The following is a 15,690-nucleotide window of genomic DNA, read 5'->3' on the forward strand; positions in this document are numbered from 1 at the left end:
AAATAAAGTTGGTAACACGAAGTATAAAAGCTGCTTGCGAGAGAAGATGGGAGAAACAAAACCAAGCAGCAAGTATGCTTCGAAAGTGGAATGAAATCAAAAAGACAAAGTTAAGGGCGTTTTGTATGAATGCACACAACATTTGTAACAAGGTCTAGAGGCTCAAATAGGGGTAAATGGATGTGATCTAATTGCTATTATAGAAACATGGCTGCATGGTGTCCAGGTCTAGGAACTGAATATTCAAAGGAATTTAATATTTATGAAGCAATCCTGTTTGGGTAGAAATAAGAAACAGCAAGGTGCAAGCAGATACTGCTTGGAGTTAATTGTAGGCCAGTAAATAGTAGTGGAATTGTGGGGGATGGTATTAATCAGGAGAAGAGAGAAGTATGTGGCATTGGGAACATAGTAGTCATGGGTGACTTCAATCTGCAAATAGACCAAACGAGCAATAAAACTGTGGAGGACAAGTTTCTGGACTGTGTTAGGGATGGTTTTCTCGAGCAGGCTGTTGAGGAATTGACCAGAGGACAGCTATTTGGGATCTGATATTATATAATGAAAAAATACCAATTAACAATCTGGTTGGAAAAGCATTTTTCAGAATGAATGGCCATGATATGATAGAATTTTACATTCATTTTGAAAGTGAGGTAGTTCATTCTGAAACAAGAATGTTAACTTTTGAATGAGGAAAAATATGAAGGAATGAGGGACAATCTGCCTGAGATGAATTGGGAAAATACTTTAAAAGGCATGACAGTACATAGGTAGTTCTTTAAAGATTTATTACATGACTTACAGTAACAATGGTCTCTTTCAAAGTGCAAAAACTCACTGGGTAAGACAACCATGGCTGACAAAGGAAGTTAAGGATTGTATAAGTAAAACTGACGTATGGAGTTGCCAGAAATAGTAGTAAATCTAAGGATTAGGAGCTTTATACAATAGGTTAAAAATTGATAAGGAAAAGGAAAATTGATTATGAATGCAGTTTGGCAAAAAGCATAAAAGCAGACTGTAGAAGCTTCTACGGGGATATAAAAAAGAAATGTTTGGCTAAGATGATTACGGGTCCACTACAGATGGAGTAACAAGATTTTATAGTAGGGATTAGAGAAATGGCAGAGAAGCAAATTGATTAATTTGTGTTTGTTTTCACTGATGAGGATAATGCGAAATCTCCCAGAATTAGCTATGCAAGTGACAATGGAGAGTGAGAAGTTGAAGAAAATTAACACTTGCAAGAAGTTGTACATAATGGGTTTAAAGTTGATAAAACCCTGGGATCTGATGGTCTACATCCCAGAATATTGAAGGACATAGCTGTTTATTGATAGCTTGGTGTTGATCTTTCAAAATTCTACAGATTCTGGAATGATTCCTCCAGATTGGAAGCTGAAAAATGTCACCCCAGTATTTAAGAGAGAGAGAGAACGTGAGGAACTGTAGACCTGTTAGCCTTATGTCAGGAGAAGGGAAAATGATACAGTTTGTTATAAGGATGTGATAAATGGTCACTTAGATAATAATGATCTGTTTGAGTGTAGTAAGCATGGATTTGCAAATGGGAAATTGTGTTTGACAAACGTTGGCGTTTTTGAGGATGTTACTGACAAAATTGATAAAGAGGAGTTGTTGACTTGTATACTGGATTTTCAGAAGGCTTTTGATAAAGTCCCTTACAGTAGTTTGGTTAACAAAATGAGATGGGTGGTAATGTACTGGCATGGATTAAGGATTGGCTAATAGGCTGAAAACAAGTCATGCTCATGTTAGCAGGCTACAACTAGTGAGGTACTGCAAGAATCGGTAGTTAGGCCCCAAATGTTCACAATATAGCATACTAGTTTACATGTGGGGACCAAATCTAATATTTCTGAATTTGTGGATGATGCTAAACTAAGTGGGCATGTGTGCTGTGAGGAGAATGTTAAGTGGTCTCAGGAGGATTTGGACAGTCTTAGTGAGTGGGCAAGAAAATGGAAGATGCGAAGTAGTTTTGGAGAAACATGAGGCTATTCACTTCAGTAGGAGGAAAAGATGTGTAGGGTGTTTCTTAAATAGCAAGACCTGGGAACGTGTAGATATACAAAAGATCTAGCAGCCCTTGTTAGTAATTCACTGAAGACTAACACGTAGGTGCAGCAAGCTATTAGGAAGGCTAATGGAATGAGAGCCTTTATTGCAAGAGGATTTGAGTACAGAAGTTATGAAGACTTACTTCAATTGTATAGACGTAGTTATACCTGGAGTATTGTGTGCAATTTTGCCCTCCTTATCTCAGGAAAGATATTATTACCTGAGAGAGAATGCAATGAGTCTTCACAAGACTTGTTCCTGGGATGGCTGGATTGTCCTTTGAAGAGAGATTGGGTTGACTGGGCCTGAATTCTCTAGAGTTTTGAAGAATGAAAGGTGATTTTATTGAAACCCCAGAATACTTAAAGGGATAAATAGAGAAAGTAAAAATGTTTCCCTGGTTTGGGAGTTTTTGAACGGGGGGCACAGTTTAAAAATAAGGAGCAGATGACACTTATGAATAAGACGAGAAATTTTTTAACTCAGAGGGTCGTGAATCTTTGGAATTCTCTACCATAGAGGGCCATGGAAGCTAAGCCTTTGAATATGTTTAAGGTAGAGATTGGCAATGAAAAATCTATCAATGGTATAAAAGATTATTGGGATAATGTGGATAAAAGATATTGGTTCAGCCATGTTTGTATTAGAGGTGGAGCAGGCTCAATGAATTGAATGGCCTATGTTCTTGTTCCTATGGCCTACATATGACTCCAGCAATATGGTTGATTCTTAACTCCTTCGTGAAGTAGCCGAGCAGGCCACTTGGGCAATTAGGAATTGACAGTAAATACTAGTCTTCTGAGCAATGCCCATATACCATCAATGAATAAAAAAATTGTACAGATTCCAGAAATTACGGAATCCCTTGGCACTAGTCTATCCATTTTTCTACAAAAAAAAATGACCACAGCTGGTGCAAAATTGTGAAATTGTTGTGTTCATCTTTTAAGCTTTATTTGCATCATTTACTGTTCATCACATTAGTCTGACCTTCTATCTCCTTGTAATCATCATTCAGGCTATACTTGAGGCATATCCTCCTGGGCCTCAAAGTAATTATCTCATTCAGAAAAGTGTATTTATGCCAAACATTTTGCACTGGCATTCATGGATTTTAGAAAGCTAAAAATATTGAGCAACTTTCAAAATGAGCACAGGACAACTCAGATGTCTGGCCATTTATTTTTATTGAAACAGCTTCCAGGAAGCCTCTTTATGAGTACTTGACTGATCTCTAAGCCACTCAAATACATTCGCTTAGCAGAGACTCTGCTTAACTGTGTGGTTGCATATGATCTTCACATATTCAGAGGAAGAAATTACATTGACTTTAATTAATGAAAAGAGAATGAGCTATTGTGTCCATTTAATCTTATTTAACATTTAATATGTTGCTATTTCATTTGACTTCTGTATCTTCCATTAATTAATGTGCTTCTACCTTGAAGGCCTTGGTGATAGCAGGACTTTCCTTACAAGCTGCTAATCTATATGGATATATCCGCTGCAAGCTTGGGGGCAACAAGAACGTCACAAAAGCAGCTTCAACGTATCTAGGCCAACAACTCTTCCAAAGGGTAAGGCTGAAAAAGACTAATTTAAATTACCATTGACGGATGTTTTTAAAAGTTTTTTGTGCTTTCAGTGAAAGTGCCTATTAAATTATAAAGATTTAAAAACTTTACTTATAAAATGTTTCATATTGAAAAACAAAATCTTTGAAGCAAGTAAGTTGAGAAGTAGAGGCTATCTTAAACTGGTGAACGTAATCTTAAGCTCCAACTTCAAATGACTCCATCATTTGGGTATTTTATTATGTCAAGGGCACTATATAAGTTGTTTGTTTTCACACAGTAACTTTATTTGAGTTAAAGTGATTCTTTGAAAACAAAAAGTCAAATCTTTTTCTGTGTTGAAGTATTTCTCCAGTCGTCTGTGATATGAATAATGCTAACACTGGGTATTGAGACATGCATGGATCAAGTGTTGTATACTCTACTCTGAACCAAACTGGAACTCACATGCTGTAATTAAGACACAACACGTGCCAACCTTAATGTGTTTTAATATTTGATTATTTTATATTTGATGTTTAGCTATGTTCCTTCCAATGAAATAAGTACTTGCCAAATACAGAGTTTAGTATTCCAGCCTTAGAAAAGCTATGGCAGTTGGGACTAGATCGTTTTAGGATATCCAGTTGGTGCAGACCAGTTGGATCGAAGGGTCTGTTTCTATGTTGTATAACTATGACTCGATGCAATGTTTTAAGTTTCAACATTTGTATAATAACTGGTGGTTAGGTTAATAAAATCTTAAAAACATAGCTAAATATCAAATATAAAATAATCAAATATTAAAACACATTAAGGTTAGCACGAGTTGTGTCTTAATTACAGCATGTTGGAGTTCCAGTTTGGTCCAGAGTAGAGTAGAGTATACAACACTTTTCAGTGTATTTTGTAATAAAATACATGTGACAATAAATAAATCAAATCGACGAGCAAGCAAATCTGCAGCAAGTGATTAAAGGTTGAACAGATTCAGCTCACATCTTGTGAGCTCAAGGCTGAACTACAGACACTATGACACTTCAGGGAGGGGGAGGAGTTACCTGTATTCTTGAAGCGTTGGCAGTCACACAATTAGGGAATGGATCCTCTGATTTGGGACAGGAGGGTGTGAGGCAATTAAAGGAATGCAGAGGACAGGAGCCTCAGTCTTTCAAATTGTCCCACAGGTTTGATGTTCTTTCAGCTTGTCTGAATGACAGTGGGGACTGCAAAGGGGATGAGCTAACTATCCATGGGACTGTGGTACAGTGAACCTCTCGAGGAGGGAGTAAGAAGGAACGTAGTGACAGTAGGGGACAGTATTGTGAGGGGTATTGACATTGTTCTTGCAGTAAGGAACGTGAGTCGAGATGAAAAACCGAAAGAACTGTGGATGCTGGAAATCGGAAACAAAATCAAAAACAATTTGCTGGAAAAACTCAGCAGGTCTGGCAGCATCTGTGGAGAGAAATCAGAGTTAACATTTCGGGTTCAGTGACCCTTCTTTAGAATGGAGTCTAGTGCCAGGGTTCAGGACATATTCTTAAGTGTGGACAGGAACTTGCAGTAGGAGGGGTAGGATCCTGCCATTGTGGTCCATATAGGTACCAACAAAAGAAGTTCTGCATAGTCCAGATGGGGAGCTAGGTATTAAATTAAGCAGCATAATCTTAAAGGCATAATCTTTGTGTTAATACCCAAGACACTTATAAATTGGCATAGGGCAAATGAGATTAGAGACATGTATGCACGACTCAAAGATTGGTGTGGAAGAAGTGGTTTCTGATTCATTGGGCACTCTCACCAGTACTGGGAAGTGTGCGATCCGTACAGACCATGACAGAAAATATGAATCAAAGAGGCAACCATCAGATAAGAATTAACAAAGAGAGCAAGAGGAAAATCTAAGGGCTCCGTATCTGTACTCACGTGGCATTTCAAAACAAAACAGATGAACAAGGTGTACAAATAGAAATGAATAAGTACGATCTGGTAGCCATTACAGAGACATGGCTGCAGGATGATGTGGTTTAGGACCTGAATCTTGAAGGGTGTAGGACATTTAGGAACGACAGGAAACGAGGAAAAAGTGGTTCTGCCAGTGGTTCTCTCTATTAATATAGAGAGAAATGACTTAGTTCAGGAAACCAAAATGTGGGAACAGTTTGGTTAGAAATGTGAAATGTTAAGAACAAGAGTCACTTGTAAGAGAGGTGTACAGGCCTCGTTACAGTAATCATAAAGAAAGAAATAACGAAAGCTTGCCAGAAAGGCACACGAAAATCATGGGAGATTTTACTTTGCCTAAACTATAAAAGTTAGGCAAAGGTAGCTTAGATGAAGAGTTCATAGGATTTTTCTGGATAATTTCTTAGAACAGCATATTCTGAAACCAACCAGAGAACAGACTACTCTAGACCTGTATAATGAGACAGAACTAATTAATTATCCCATGGTGAAAGCACCCATGGCAGTTGCGACCCTAATTTGATAGAATTTTACATTCTGTTTGAGAGAGAGAGAAATGGGTCTGAGTCTACTTTTAAAAAAAATTGAAATAAGGGGAATTGTGAAGGCCTGAAAGCAGACCTGGCTAAAGTGAATTAGCAAATTAAGTTAAAGAATAGGTATTTCAATCTGCAGTAGCAGACCTTTAAGGGGATATTTCAGTATGCACGGAATAGACATATTCCAACGAGTAAGAAAAATCCCAAGGGCCAGACTCCTTATCAATGGCTAACCAGGAATGTTAAAAGTAGTATCTAACTAAAAGAAAAAGTCTAAATTATGTGAAAACAGGTGGCAGGTCAGAAGACAGGACAGAATATAAATACAGAAAAGAATGACCAAAAAATTAATAATGGGGGATAAATGAGTATTCAAGAGAAAGTTAGATAGAAATATAATTCCTAGCTAGTAGGAAGCAGAGAATAGGCATCAGTGAGTCTCTATCAGGTTGGTAAGATGAAATGAGTGAAGTGCCACAGGGATCTGTGCTGGGACTGTACCGGATTACAATTTACAATGATTTAGATGAAGGGATGGGCCTTCTTGTGGCACAGTGGTAGTGGCTTTACTCCTGGACCAGGAGGTCTAGATTCAAGTCCCACCTGCTCCAGAAATGTGTACTAACGTCTCAGAACAAGTTGCTTAGAAGAATAGGTTAAATAAAAGAAAATTTAGATGAAGGGACAGCAGGTATAGTTGTCCAATCATAAAGTGTTAGAATGCAAGCACAGCAAGTAATTTGGAAAGCTAATAGATGCTGCCATTTATTGCAAGGGGAATTGAATACAAAAGTAGGGATGTTATCCTTCATTTATACAGGGCACTGGTGAGACTGTATCTGGAATACTGTGCATTATTTTGGTCATCTAATTTGAAGAAACATGTAAATATGTTACAGGTAGTTCAGAGAAGATGTACTAGAGTAATACTTGGAATGAGGAGGCTATTTCATGTGGAAATTTTGGACAGGCTAGGCTAGTATCTGCTGTACTTTAGAAGATTAAGGTGATCTGATTGAGGGGTCTTGACAGGGTAAATGTGGAGAGGATGTTTACTGTTGTGGGAGAATCTAGAACAAGGGATTACTGTTTAAAAATTAGGGGTTGTTCATTTAATGCAGAAATGCAGCAAAAATTTTTTCTCTTGGAGGATTGAAAGGCTTTGGAACCTCTTTCCTGAAAAGGAAGCGTAGCCCTTGAAATATTTTTAAGGCAGAGGGGAGTAGGCTCCTGTTAAGCAAGGAGTTAGAAAGTTATCATGGGTAGGCTGGAATGTGGATTACAGTCAGACCAGCTGTGATCAAGGGGCTGATTTGTCCCACTCCTGCACCTAGTTCATGTTTTTGTATTTTCTAATGTGATTAGAAGTCATTTGTGATCAAGTTATATTCAATTTATAACAAAAGCATTTAAAATGGAATGCTGTACTTCTAAAACTGCACGTAATTGACTGATCATGTTCCAGTTTCAACAACTCACTTACTCAGAGTGCTGTAATGTTATAATACATGTTTGTTAGTGCAAGTGTCAAATGATCCAGGGACATTTGGGAAAGACTTTGTACTTGGTCTTCTTGACAAATGCCTGAGTGTTCATACCCATAGTGAGTTTAAAGATTGTTTCAATTCAATTATTTGGTCATCTACCACGCCTGAATGTGATTTTAGCAACCGCACCTCAGGATTTCTAACACTCTGCCTACCTGTTTTCAGTATTTGGAAATCACACTATGATTGTGCTTATGCATCCCGCAGAGGTTGCTTTATTTATGGGGATGTTATTTATTTGTAACATTCGGTCAATATACAGTAGAGATGTTCAAGTGAGAGCCCGTGTGTCAGATGCGCACATATGACCTCCCTTGATCTGACCTCGTTCCTCCTTGTTCAGTCCTTTCTTCTTTACAGACTTTGAACAAAGTTGCTTTCAACTTACCTTCAAAAGATGGCACACAAGAACTTGAAATGGGCAACAGGGCTATTGCAAGTGAAAAATTGTGCTACCCTTAAGAAAGCTAGCACCTGTCTCGTTGTGCTGAGAAAGACCAGACACAATGGTGGCCATTAAAGGGATCATTAAGGGTTGTCACTAAAGGGGTAAATTTGTAGAATAAGTTTCCATGGAGGAGAGTGATTTATGTCTCTGTCAGCTTCTTATTGATGCCTACATTGTATTCTGAAAAGGTTTCATAATATATAAACCTACGACAAAGGGAAATTTCCACAAGAGTGTTAACTCAATTTTTGTATCAGAACAGCCAGTGTCACTAATTCTGATCATTTTTTTCAGTCGGACATCATATTTGGAGAGCTGTAAACTACAGGTAATGCAACAGTTAGTGTTGACATTTCACTTTCCTTTAAGGTGAAGCAAAGAAGCAATTATTTTTAAAATAACAATCTCGTTTAACTGATTTAAATTCAATTAACTTGGCATGATTTAGTCAAGTGACTAGTTAACTTTTGGTGAGTAGGGTAGAACTGTCCAGAACTCAAACGTGTATCTTGTATTAAGCAGTGAGGATCATTTTAATTAATGTAGGTTTACACAATATTGCTTCAGTGAAATCAATTATATTGAACAAATGAAAGACCTACTTTTCAGGAGAGCTTACTATATTTTCCAATGTTTATGATAGTTTGAAGGAGTGAAATTTAAATTTTGCATTAATTTATACTCCATCTTTCTGTGTTGTTCTCTGCTTTAACGTTCCTTGCTTCCATATCCTTTTGTACGGAGAACGATTAGAGAAAACAGAGTGGCTGTTATTTCCTGAATAAGATTCTTAATTGATATCACTTTCTCACCACCTTAAGTCAGAGCTATTTTTTTCCAATTGTAATTTATAACCAACAAAGGTTACGTCCAAAAGATTTCACAGTAAATGAAATTAATGCATTAACAAAAGGAAGAGGAGAGCTTGCTGTTGCTAACACTTTACTTTTGAGATCCTTCCTTAGTGATATGAAAAGCACTAAAAAGACTATTGAGTTATGGGAGCAACAAATGAATGGAAATTAGAAAAACAAGGGAACTCAAAAACTTATCAGAAGAGAAAGGGAGCTGCAGAGACTCACCAGGAAAGCGAGAAACCATAAAGAACTCGAAGATAGGAGTTCTAGCCACAGTGCAACAACAACTTGCATTTTCTTGGTAGATTATCCAAAGGTGCTTCATAGGAGAATAATTAGATAACAACTTACAACAAACCAAAGAAAGAGATATTGCAGGTCTAAAGAGCATCCAAAAGAAGCGTAGTGAAGCAGGATTGTATAGGGGAGGGAATTTCAGAGCTTTTACCTGGATTATGAGTACATGGTCGAAGCATAGGTGGAAAAAACAGATCAATGTTAATGCAGAGTTGGACAAGGTACTAATTTGGATACGGCTTTGGCCATGGAGGAGTGAGAACTTTGAACAGTGCCATCAGTGGCTTTAGATCAGCATGTCCAGGTGTAGTGAATGAGCAGCCTCGGTGAGAATAATGCTATTGGCTGAAGAGTTTTGGATTAGTTCCAATTTATAGAGGATGGAAGATGTAATACTGATCAGGGCAGTATTGAGATAGCTGGGCAAGGACAAGGCTTTCAGTAGCAGATGTGTTAGGCAGAAGTAATATGGAAATAGTGATGAGGAACAAAAACAGAATTTTCTGGAAAGGCCCACAGTATCTGTGGAGAGGAATCAGAGTTAATATTTCAGGTTAAGTGACCATTGCTCAGAAGGATCACCTCCTGGTGATGAGGATATTGGATTCAATTAAATATGTTGAGTCTGAAAACAGTCTAGTTCAACCTGAGATAGTGGCCAGATCACAGAGTAGTGGAGGGCTGAAGACAATGGCTTGAGTCTTCCCAGTATTTAATGGAAGATATTAGAATTCTAAATAGAAATACAATCACTGGCACAGACGAGTTGAGCAAATGGTCTGTTTCCCTGTTATAGATCTCGAGGTCAGACAAATCTGAGACCGTGTAGTAGCTGCGAGGGGTAGGTGGTGAAACAGAACAGGATGTTACCAGCATACATGTAAACTTGGTTTGTTTTCTGATTGATTCTATGAAGGGCAGCATTAGATAATTAGTGGGCGGGGGGTGGGGGGGGGTTGGTGGTGGGTGGGGGGTGGTTGCAAGGATAGATCTTTGGGTGTCTCTTCAAAAGTGATGATGTGGGAGTGAGAAGAAACAAATTTGATCTTCTGCCAACTTTGGCTATACCGTACAGTTCTATTCAGCTGGACAGTGCAGGATATTGGTGTGAACAACAGTGTCAAAGTCTGCAAGATAGTGGCAAGGATTTGGAGGGATAACACACTGTAACTAGTTGCAGAGGACATCATTTGTTACTTTGGCCAAGGCCATGTCAGTGCTGTGGGAGTGGTAGAAAGCAAGCTGGAGAGATTGAGGCATTAGGTGGCATAAAGTTTGAAGCTAACAACACATTTAAGCACTTTGAAGGAAGGAGAGTTTGGAGATAGGGCGATAGTTGGCAAGACTACAGAAGTCAAGGATGGTTTACAAGGATGGTGCTAATTTAAATTAGAATCTGTAAATGAACCATGTGTAAAATTATTTTCATAATTGTGAAGAGAAAACAAGTGCCTGAATGATAATTGTGGTTTTATAGAGCTAATGGAGTGTGAGTTCATCATCGAAGTAATGGTAATGGTGTTTTCCAACTGTATACAATAACATGTAAACATTTTATACTGAATAGCTCAATTGTAGGATAGTAGTTAGGCATATAACCTAAGAACCATTTGTTGTCAAGTGCACCAGTTATTTTTGTTGTCTAATGCATATTTTTCATTTTAACTAATGCTATCAATGATGTTAAGGTAAGAAACAATGATTTCAAAATTATAGTCTAAGTCAAACGCATAACTTAAAAATGTGAAACAAACCATCGAGTGCTTACCTTAGAATTTCCAGCAAGCTTAAACATCATGTTTTTGCTCACTGTGGTCTGTAAATAATAGATAATGGGATAATCTAATTGATTAATCACACATGATTCATTAAAATAAAAGCACTGCAGATGTTGGACATCTGAAATAAAAACATAAAATGGTGGAAAAACTCAGCGAGATTGGGGCCATCTATGGAGAGAGAAGCATTTCTGTTCTCAGCTACTGAGTGTTGCACTGAACTGCAATGCAAGCTGGAGGAACACAACCTCATTTTCCTCTTAGGCATTTTATATCCTTCAGAACTCAGCATTGATTTCAGACCATGAACTCTGTGCTCCATTTTGATTACAACTCCCACCCTCCCAGTGTCTCGATTGTACGGAAACAAAAACAGAATTAAGCTTTTAGGGTCCAGTGATCCTTCCTCAGAACTGATGGTAGCTAGGAAAAAGTTGGTGTTATGCGTAAGGTAGGGTGGGAGGAGTGGGTAAATAATAAACGATGGGTGGAGATAGAGCCCAAAGAGAGAGAAGAGCAGTTGGACAGACAAAGGAGTGGCTAATGGCCAGTCTCGGAGAATAAGTAGCTATTAATGGGGAGATTTAATGGCTAACAATGGGGTTGTGCGTAATAGCAGACCAAGCGATAATACGGCCTGGTGTGTGGAGATTGGGGTAAGGACATGGGAGAAGGTGCCTCATGCCCTAAAATAGTTGAACTCAATATTGAGTCAGGAAGGCTGTAGAGTTCCCAGTCACAAAACTGTCCTTTTCGCTCTGAGGAAGGGTCACCGGACCCGAAACGTTAACTCTGTTTTCTCCTTCACAGATGCTGCCAGACCTGCTGAGCTTTTCCAGCAACTTTGTTTTTGTCCTTTTCTCTCCTTGGGCTCTATCTTCACCTATCATGTACTCATTACCCTCTCCCTATCTTCTGCATAAAAATCAACTTTTTCCTAGCTACCATCGGTTCTGAAGAAGGGTCACTGGACCCGAACCATTAACTCTAATTTCTCTCCACAGATGCTGCCAGATATGCTGAGCTTTTCCAACAACTTCTGCTTTTGTTTCTGATTTCCAGCATCTGCGGTTCTTTTGGTTTTCTTGATTTTATGTGTTTGCAGTCAGCAGAGCTGACTCATTTTCAATTATTAACACTGACTCTTCATCTATATCTCTTTACTGCTAATCTCACTCCCTTGGCCCAGTTTCACCACTTGGTCTTCCTGACAACTTTCCAACAGCATACAAAACCCATTAATTTTCCAGCCCCCAGCAGTTCTGAATAAGTCATAACGAATTCCAAATGTTCATTCTGTTTTTCTCTCTCTACAGATGCTACCAGGCTTGTGGAGTATCTCCAACATTTTCTTTCCATTCATGAAATAGCCGAGACTTGCTGTAGATTGTTTGTTTGTTTGTTTGTTTGTTTGTTTGTTATGACTTAAGCACATGTGGGAACATAAATAACAAGAAGGAGAGAACCATTTTTTTAATGTGTATGGAAGCTATTTTATAGTCTCTCAAAGCACCAGTATCAAAGTACAGTAATCCATGTAGCCTAACTTAACTCTAGCTTCACAATTTGTTCTTTCGCGAAATTATAGTTTACATTTTAAAAACTTTTTGTTTTGCAGAATTTTTTTCAAATAATGTAGGTTCTGGATTGAGCAAGAACAGCAGATGCTGGAGTCGGACACAACACAGTGTGGAGCTGGAGGTACACAGTAGGCCAGGCAGCATCACAGGAGCAGGAAAGTTGACGTTTTGGGTTGGCACCCTTCTTCAGAAATGAGGAGGGGGAAAGGAGCTCTATTTATTTCTGAGCTCCCTTCCCTCTCCCCATTTCTGAAGAAGGGTCCCAACCTGAAACATCAACTTTTCTGCTCCTGTGATGCTGCCTGGCCTGCTGTGTTCCTCCAGCTCCACATTGTGTTGTCTCTAGGCTCTGGACTTGCTCTGTGTCTCAATAGAAACTTAGTATAAAATTCTGTTCTGTCACTCCAAAAGTATTTGGCAGCCAAGCACTTTGGTTAATGTTTTCCAACTAGGAATTTTTTACTGACATAAAGCTTTATCACTTGAGAAATTTCCCATACAAAATTGAAATAACAGAAAAAGACCAGAATGCATGAATATCATCTATTGATGATATATTATCCCTGAGAAAACTCCAACAATAAATGATGTGGGGAAAAGGTCTGGTGACAAAAGATAAATAAAAGGGATTGAGTTAATGTTTCATTCATTAGCGGAGACCTAGGAAAATCAGCTAAATCAAAAAGATGGAAATCGAATAGAATTGTGTGCATATGTCAATGCATTTATAGTCCTTCTAGACAGAAATAATAGCACTGTTGTTTTAAGACTTTCTCTAATAAGTCTGTTTGATAGTAGCACTCTCAGCATAAGAAATTTGTGGCATCAAGTAACATTCCAGAGACTTGAACTCAAAGTCTAAGTGGACATACAGCCAATGTTTTAAGATAGTTCTGCACCATCAAGCATAACGTACTTCAGATGAGCTGTTAAGCTTTCTGCCCTCCCATGTAAAAGATCTCAGGAGATTTGAAGAGCAGGGGAGATTTTCCTGGATTTTTGACCACTATTTATCTATACCTCTGAACAGGTTGATAAAAGTGTATTTTTAAAATCCCATAGCCAATGATTAGAACTGATTATCTGGCTGTCATCAGATTTCTGTTTTTGGGAACCCCACCATACACAAACAAGCTACTATTTACAACAGTGACTACATCTCAGGTCCTTTTAAGCTGCTGTAAAATTCTTTGGGATCTACTCGGAATGAGGAAAATGCTATGTCAATATCTTTGATGGATGATAATGGAATAGTTTAGGTTAGATGGGCTTCAGATTGGTTTCACAGGTCGGCGCAACATCGAGGGCCGAAGGGCCTGTACTGCACTGTAATGTTCTATGTTCTATGTTTTCATAAGTTTGCCGGTAAAACTCCTGTGCTTGTACTACCTTAAGAATGTGCAAAAAAAAGGCCTCTGTCTTTTATGGTCTGAGTGGTGCTGTTTGGTTTTACTGATGAGTGAAGAGTTTTCCCATTGGGAGGAGAAGTAATTTTGCATCGAGTATTTGAATATTTTGTTTTAGTCCAAAACCAGAGGCTGCCATGACTTTTGGTTCTACCATTGTGTTCACTGCACTTGTGATGCCAAGGTGTACAAGGCTAATAGCCAAGTGCTGGAAAATAGAATTAGAATAGTTAGGTGGTTGTTTTTGACCAGTGTGGATGTGACAGACTGAAGGGCCTTTTTCTCTGCTGTAGATTTGGTGATAAAGTGCATGCTAGGAATGAGTAAATATTGCATAAAGTTACCTTTACGGCAATATCTGAATTGTTAATTAGTTTGGCTTCTAATGGGACACAGAGGAGACAGTTCTAAGCGACTTGCTTGCAGCAGCAACAAACTTTATTGTGGTCATCTTCAAACTAGTTTTATTAACAGTTTTACCCACAGTTTAAAATTACTTGTCTTATCATCTTAGAACAATTGTATAATCAAAACATTCACTGCAAAAGAATGTTGATTACATCTGAATTGAAACCAGTTCTCCTCTGGTTGCAAAGATATTGCACGGACAATATACAGTTGATGACTGATGTACAATAACAGCACTAAAGCGGTATAAATTTATTTCTTAATTCATAAATTTATTTCTTAATTCATAAATTAATTAAATGTTACATTCAGAAAAAGAAATGAAGCAAAATAAGTTGAGGAAGAGAAACAATATCCAGCCTTAATCTGCATAATTTTCCTGTCTCATCTTTCAATCATCAGAAGATTTATAAAATAGAAAGATAGATTATTGGTAGACTGGCAACGTTTTGCATTGGGTACCGACTATTTGTGTCTTGAAGCACTGGAAAATTTTGTAGTTTTGTAAATTCAAAGTAAGACAAAGTAATGATTACTAATGCAAAATCCCCACACTAAATATAGCTGTAACTGATTCTGTAAACGCAGCAAATACTTCCTTTAAAAATCCATTTAACGGTTGTTAGTTCTCACGGAATATCTGTACAAGACTTAACTTTAAGAATGACTTAAATATCTAAGATTTTTCTCCTATAATTGGTCGTCAGCTGGTTTGCACATTATCTCATCCTTGGATGTCAATAAGGAAACTTAAACTTCTCATGACTCAAAATTAAGTAACAATTAATAGAATCTTTGTTATTGAGTTCTAACCTTCAGATAAATAATTAGAATAAAAATTAACCTCAAATGTTTATAGAGTACTAACTTGGCTTATGTTTCCCTCTGATCATTAATTGAATTGATTTATAACTTTAAAATTTGTCAAATACAAGTAAATTATTGATTTCAGAGTTCAGCATCATCTTCCTGGATCCCAATACTCAATCCAGCAAATTGGCCTCTGGTTGAGAGCTTCAAAAGTTTGTTTTTTTTTTCAGCTGGTCACAGAAAGGAGTTCTGAAGAAATGTATAGACATTAGGATAGATATTTCTAATCAACCTGTTCAGACATATTATGACACAGATCTGGAGCAGGCAGGACTTGAACCCAAGAACACAAAGTTAGCATGCAAATCTAGAAAGCAATTAAGAGGGAAAATAGCATGTGACCTTATTGCAAGG

At 37.8% G+C, this 15,690-nt stretch overlaps 1 protein-coding gene across 8 annotated transcripts in view; it reads left to right on the forward strand.

Moving 5' to 3' along the window:
* Nucleotides 1-15,690, forward strand: part of LOC109921770 (Golgi apparatus membrane protein TVP23 homolog A) — a 64,564-nt gene that overhangs the window by 23,934 nt on the left and 24,940 nt on the right. For 4 of the 8 annotated variants that reach the window (XM_048609311.1, XM_048609307.1, XM_048609312.1 and 1 more), the window contains exon 6: nucleotides 3,534-3,662. In XM_048609311.1, the coding sequence (XP_048465268.1) occupies nucleotides 3,534-3,662 (129 nt within the window). Of the gene's footprint in view, nucleotides 1-3,533; nucleotides 3,663-8,434; nucleotides 8,469-12,388; nucleotides 12,745-15,690 lie in introns of those variants that run through there. The other 4 variants (XM_048609310.1, XM_020521818.2, XM_048609309.1 and 1 more) reach the window with 3 other exon arrangements.

The sequence above is a fragment of the Rhincodon typus genome, chromosome 21, assembly GCF_021869965.1.
Source record: "Rhincodon typus isolate 14 chromosome 21, sRhiTyp1.1, whole genome shotgun sequence".
Lineage (NCBI taxonomy): Eukaryota > Metazoa > Chordata > Chondrichthyes > Orectolobiformes > Rhincodontidae > Rhincodon > Rhincodon typus.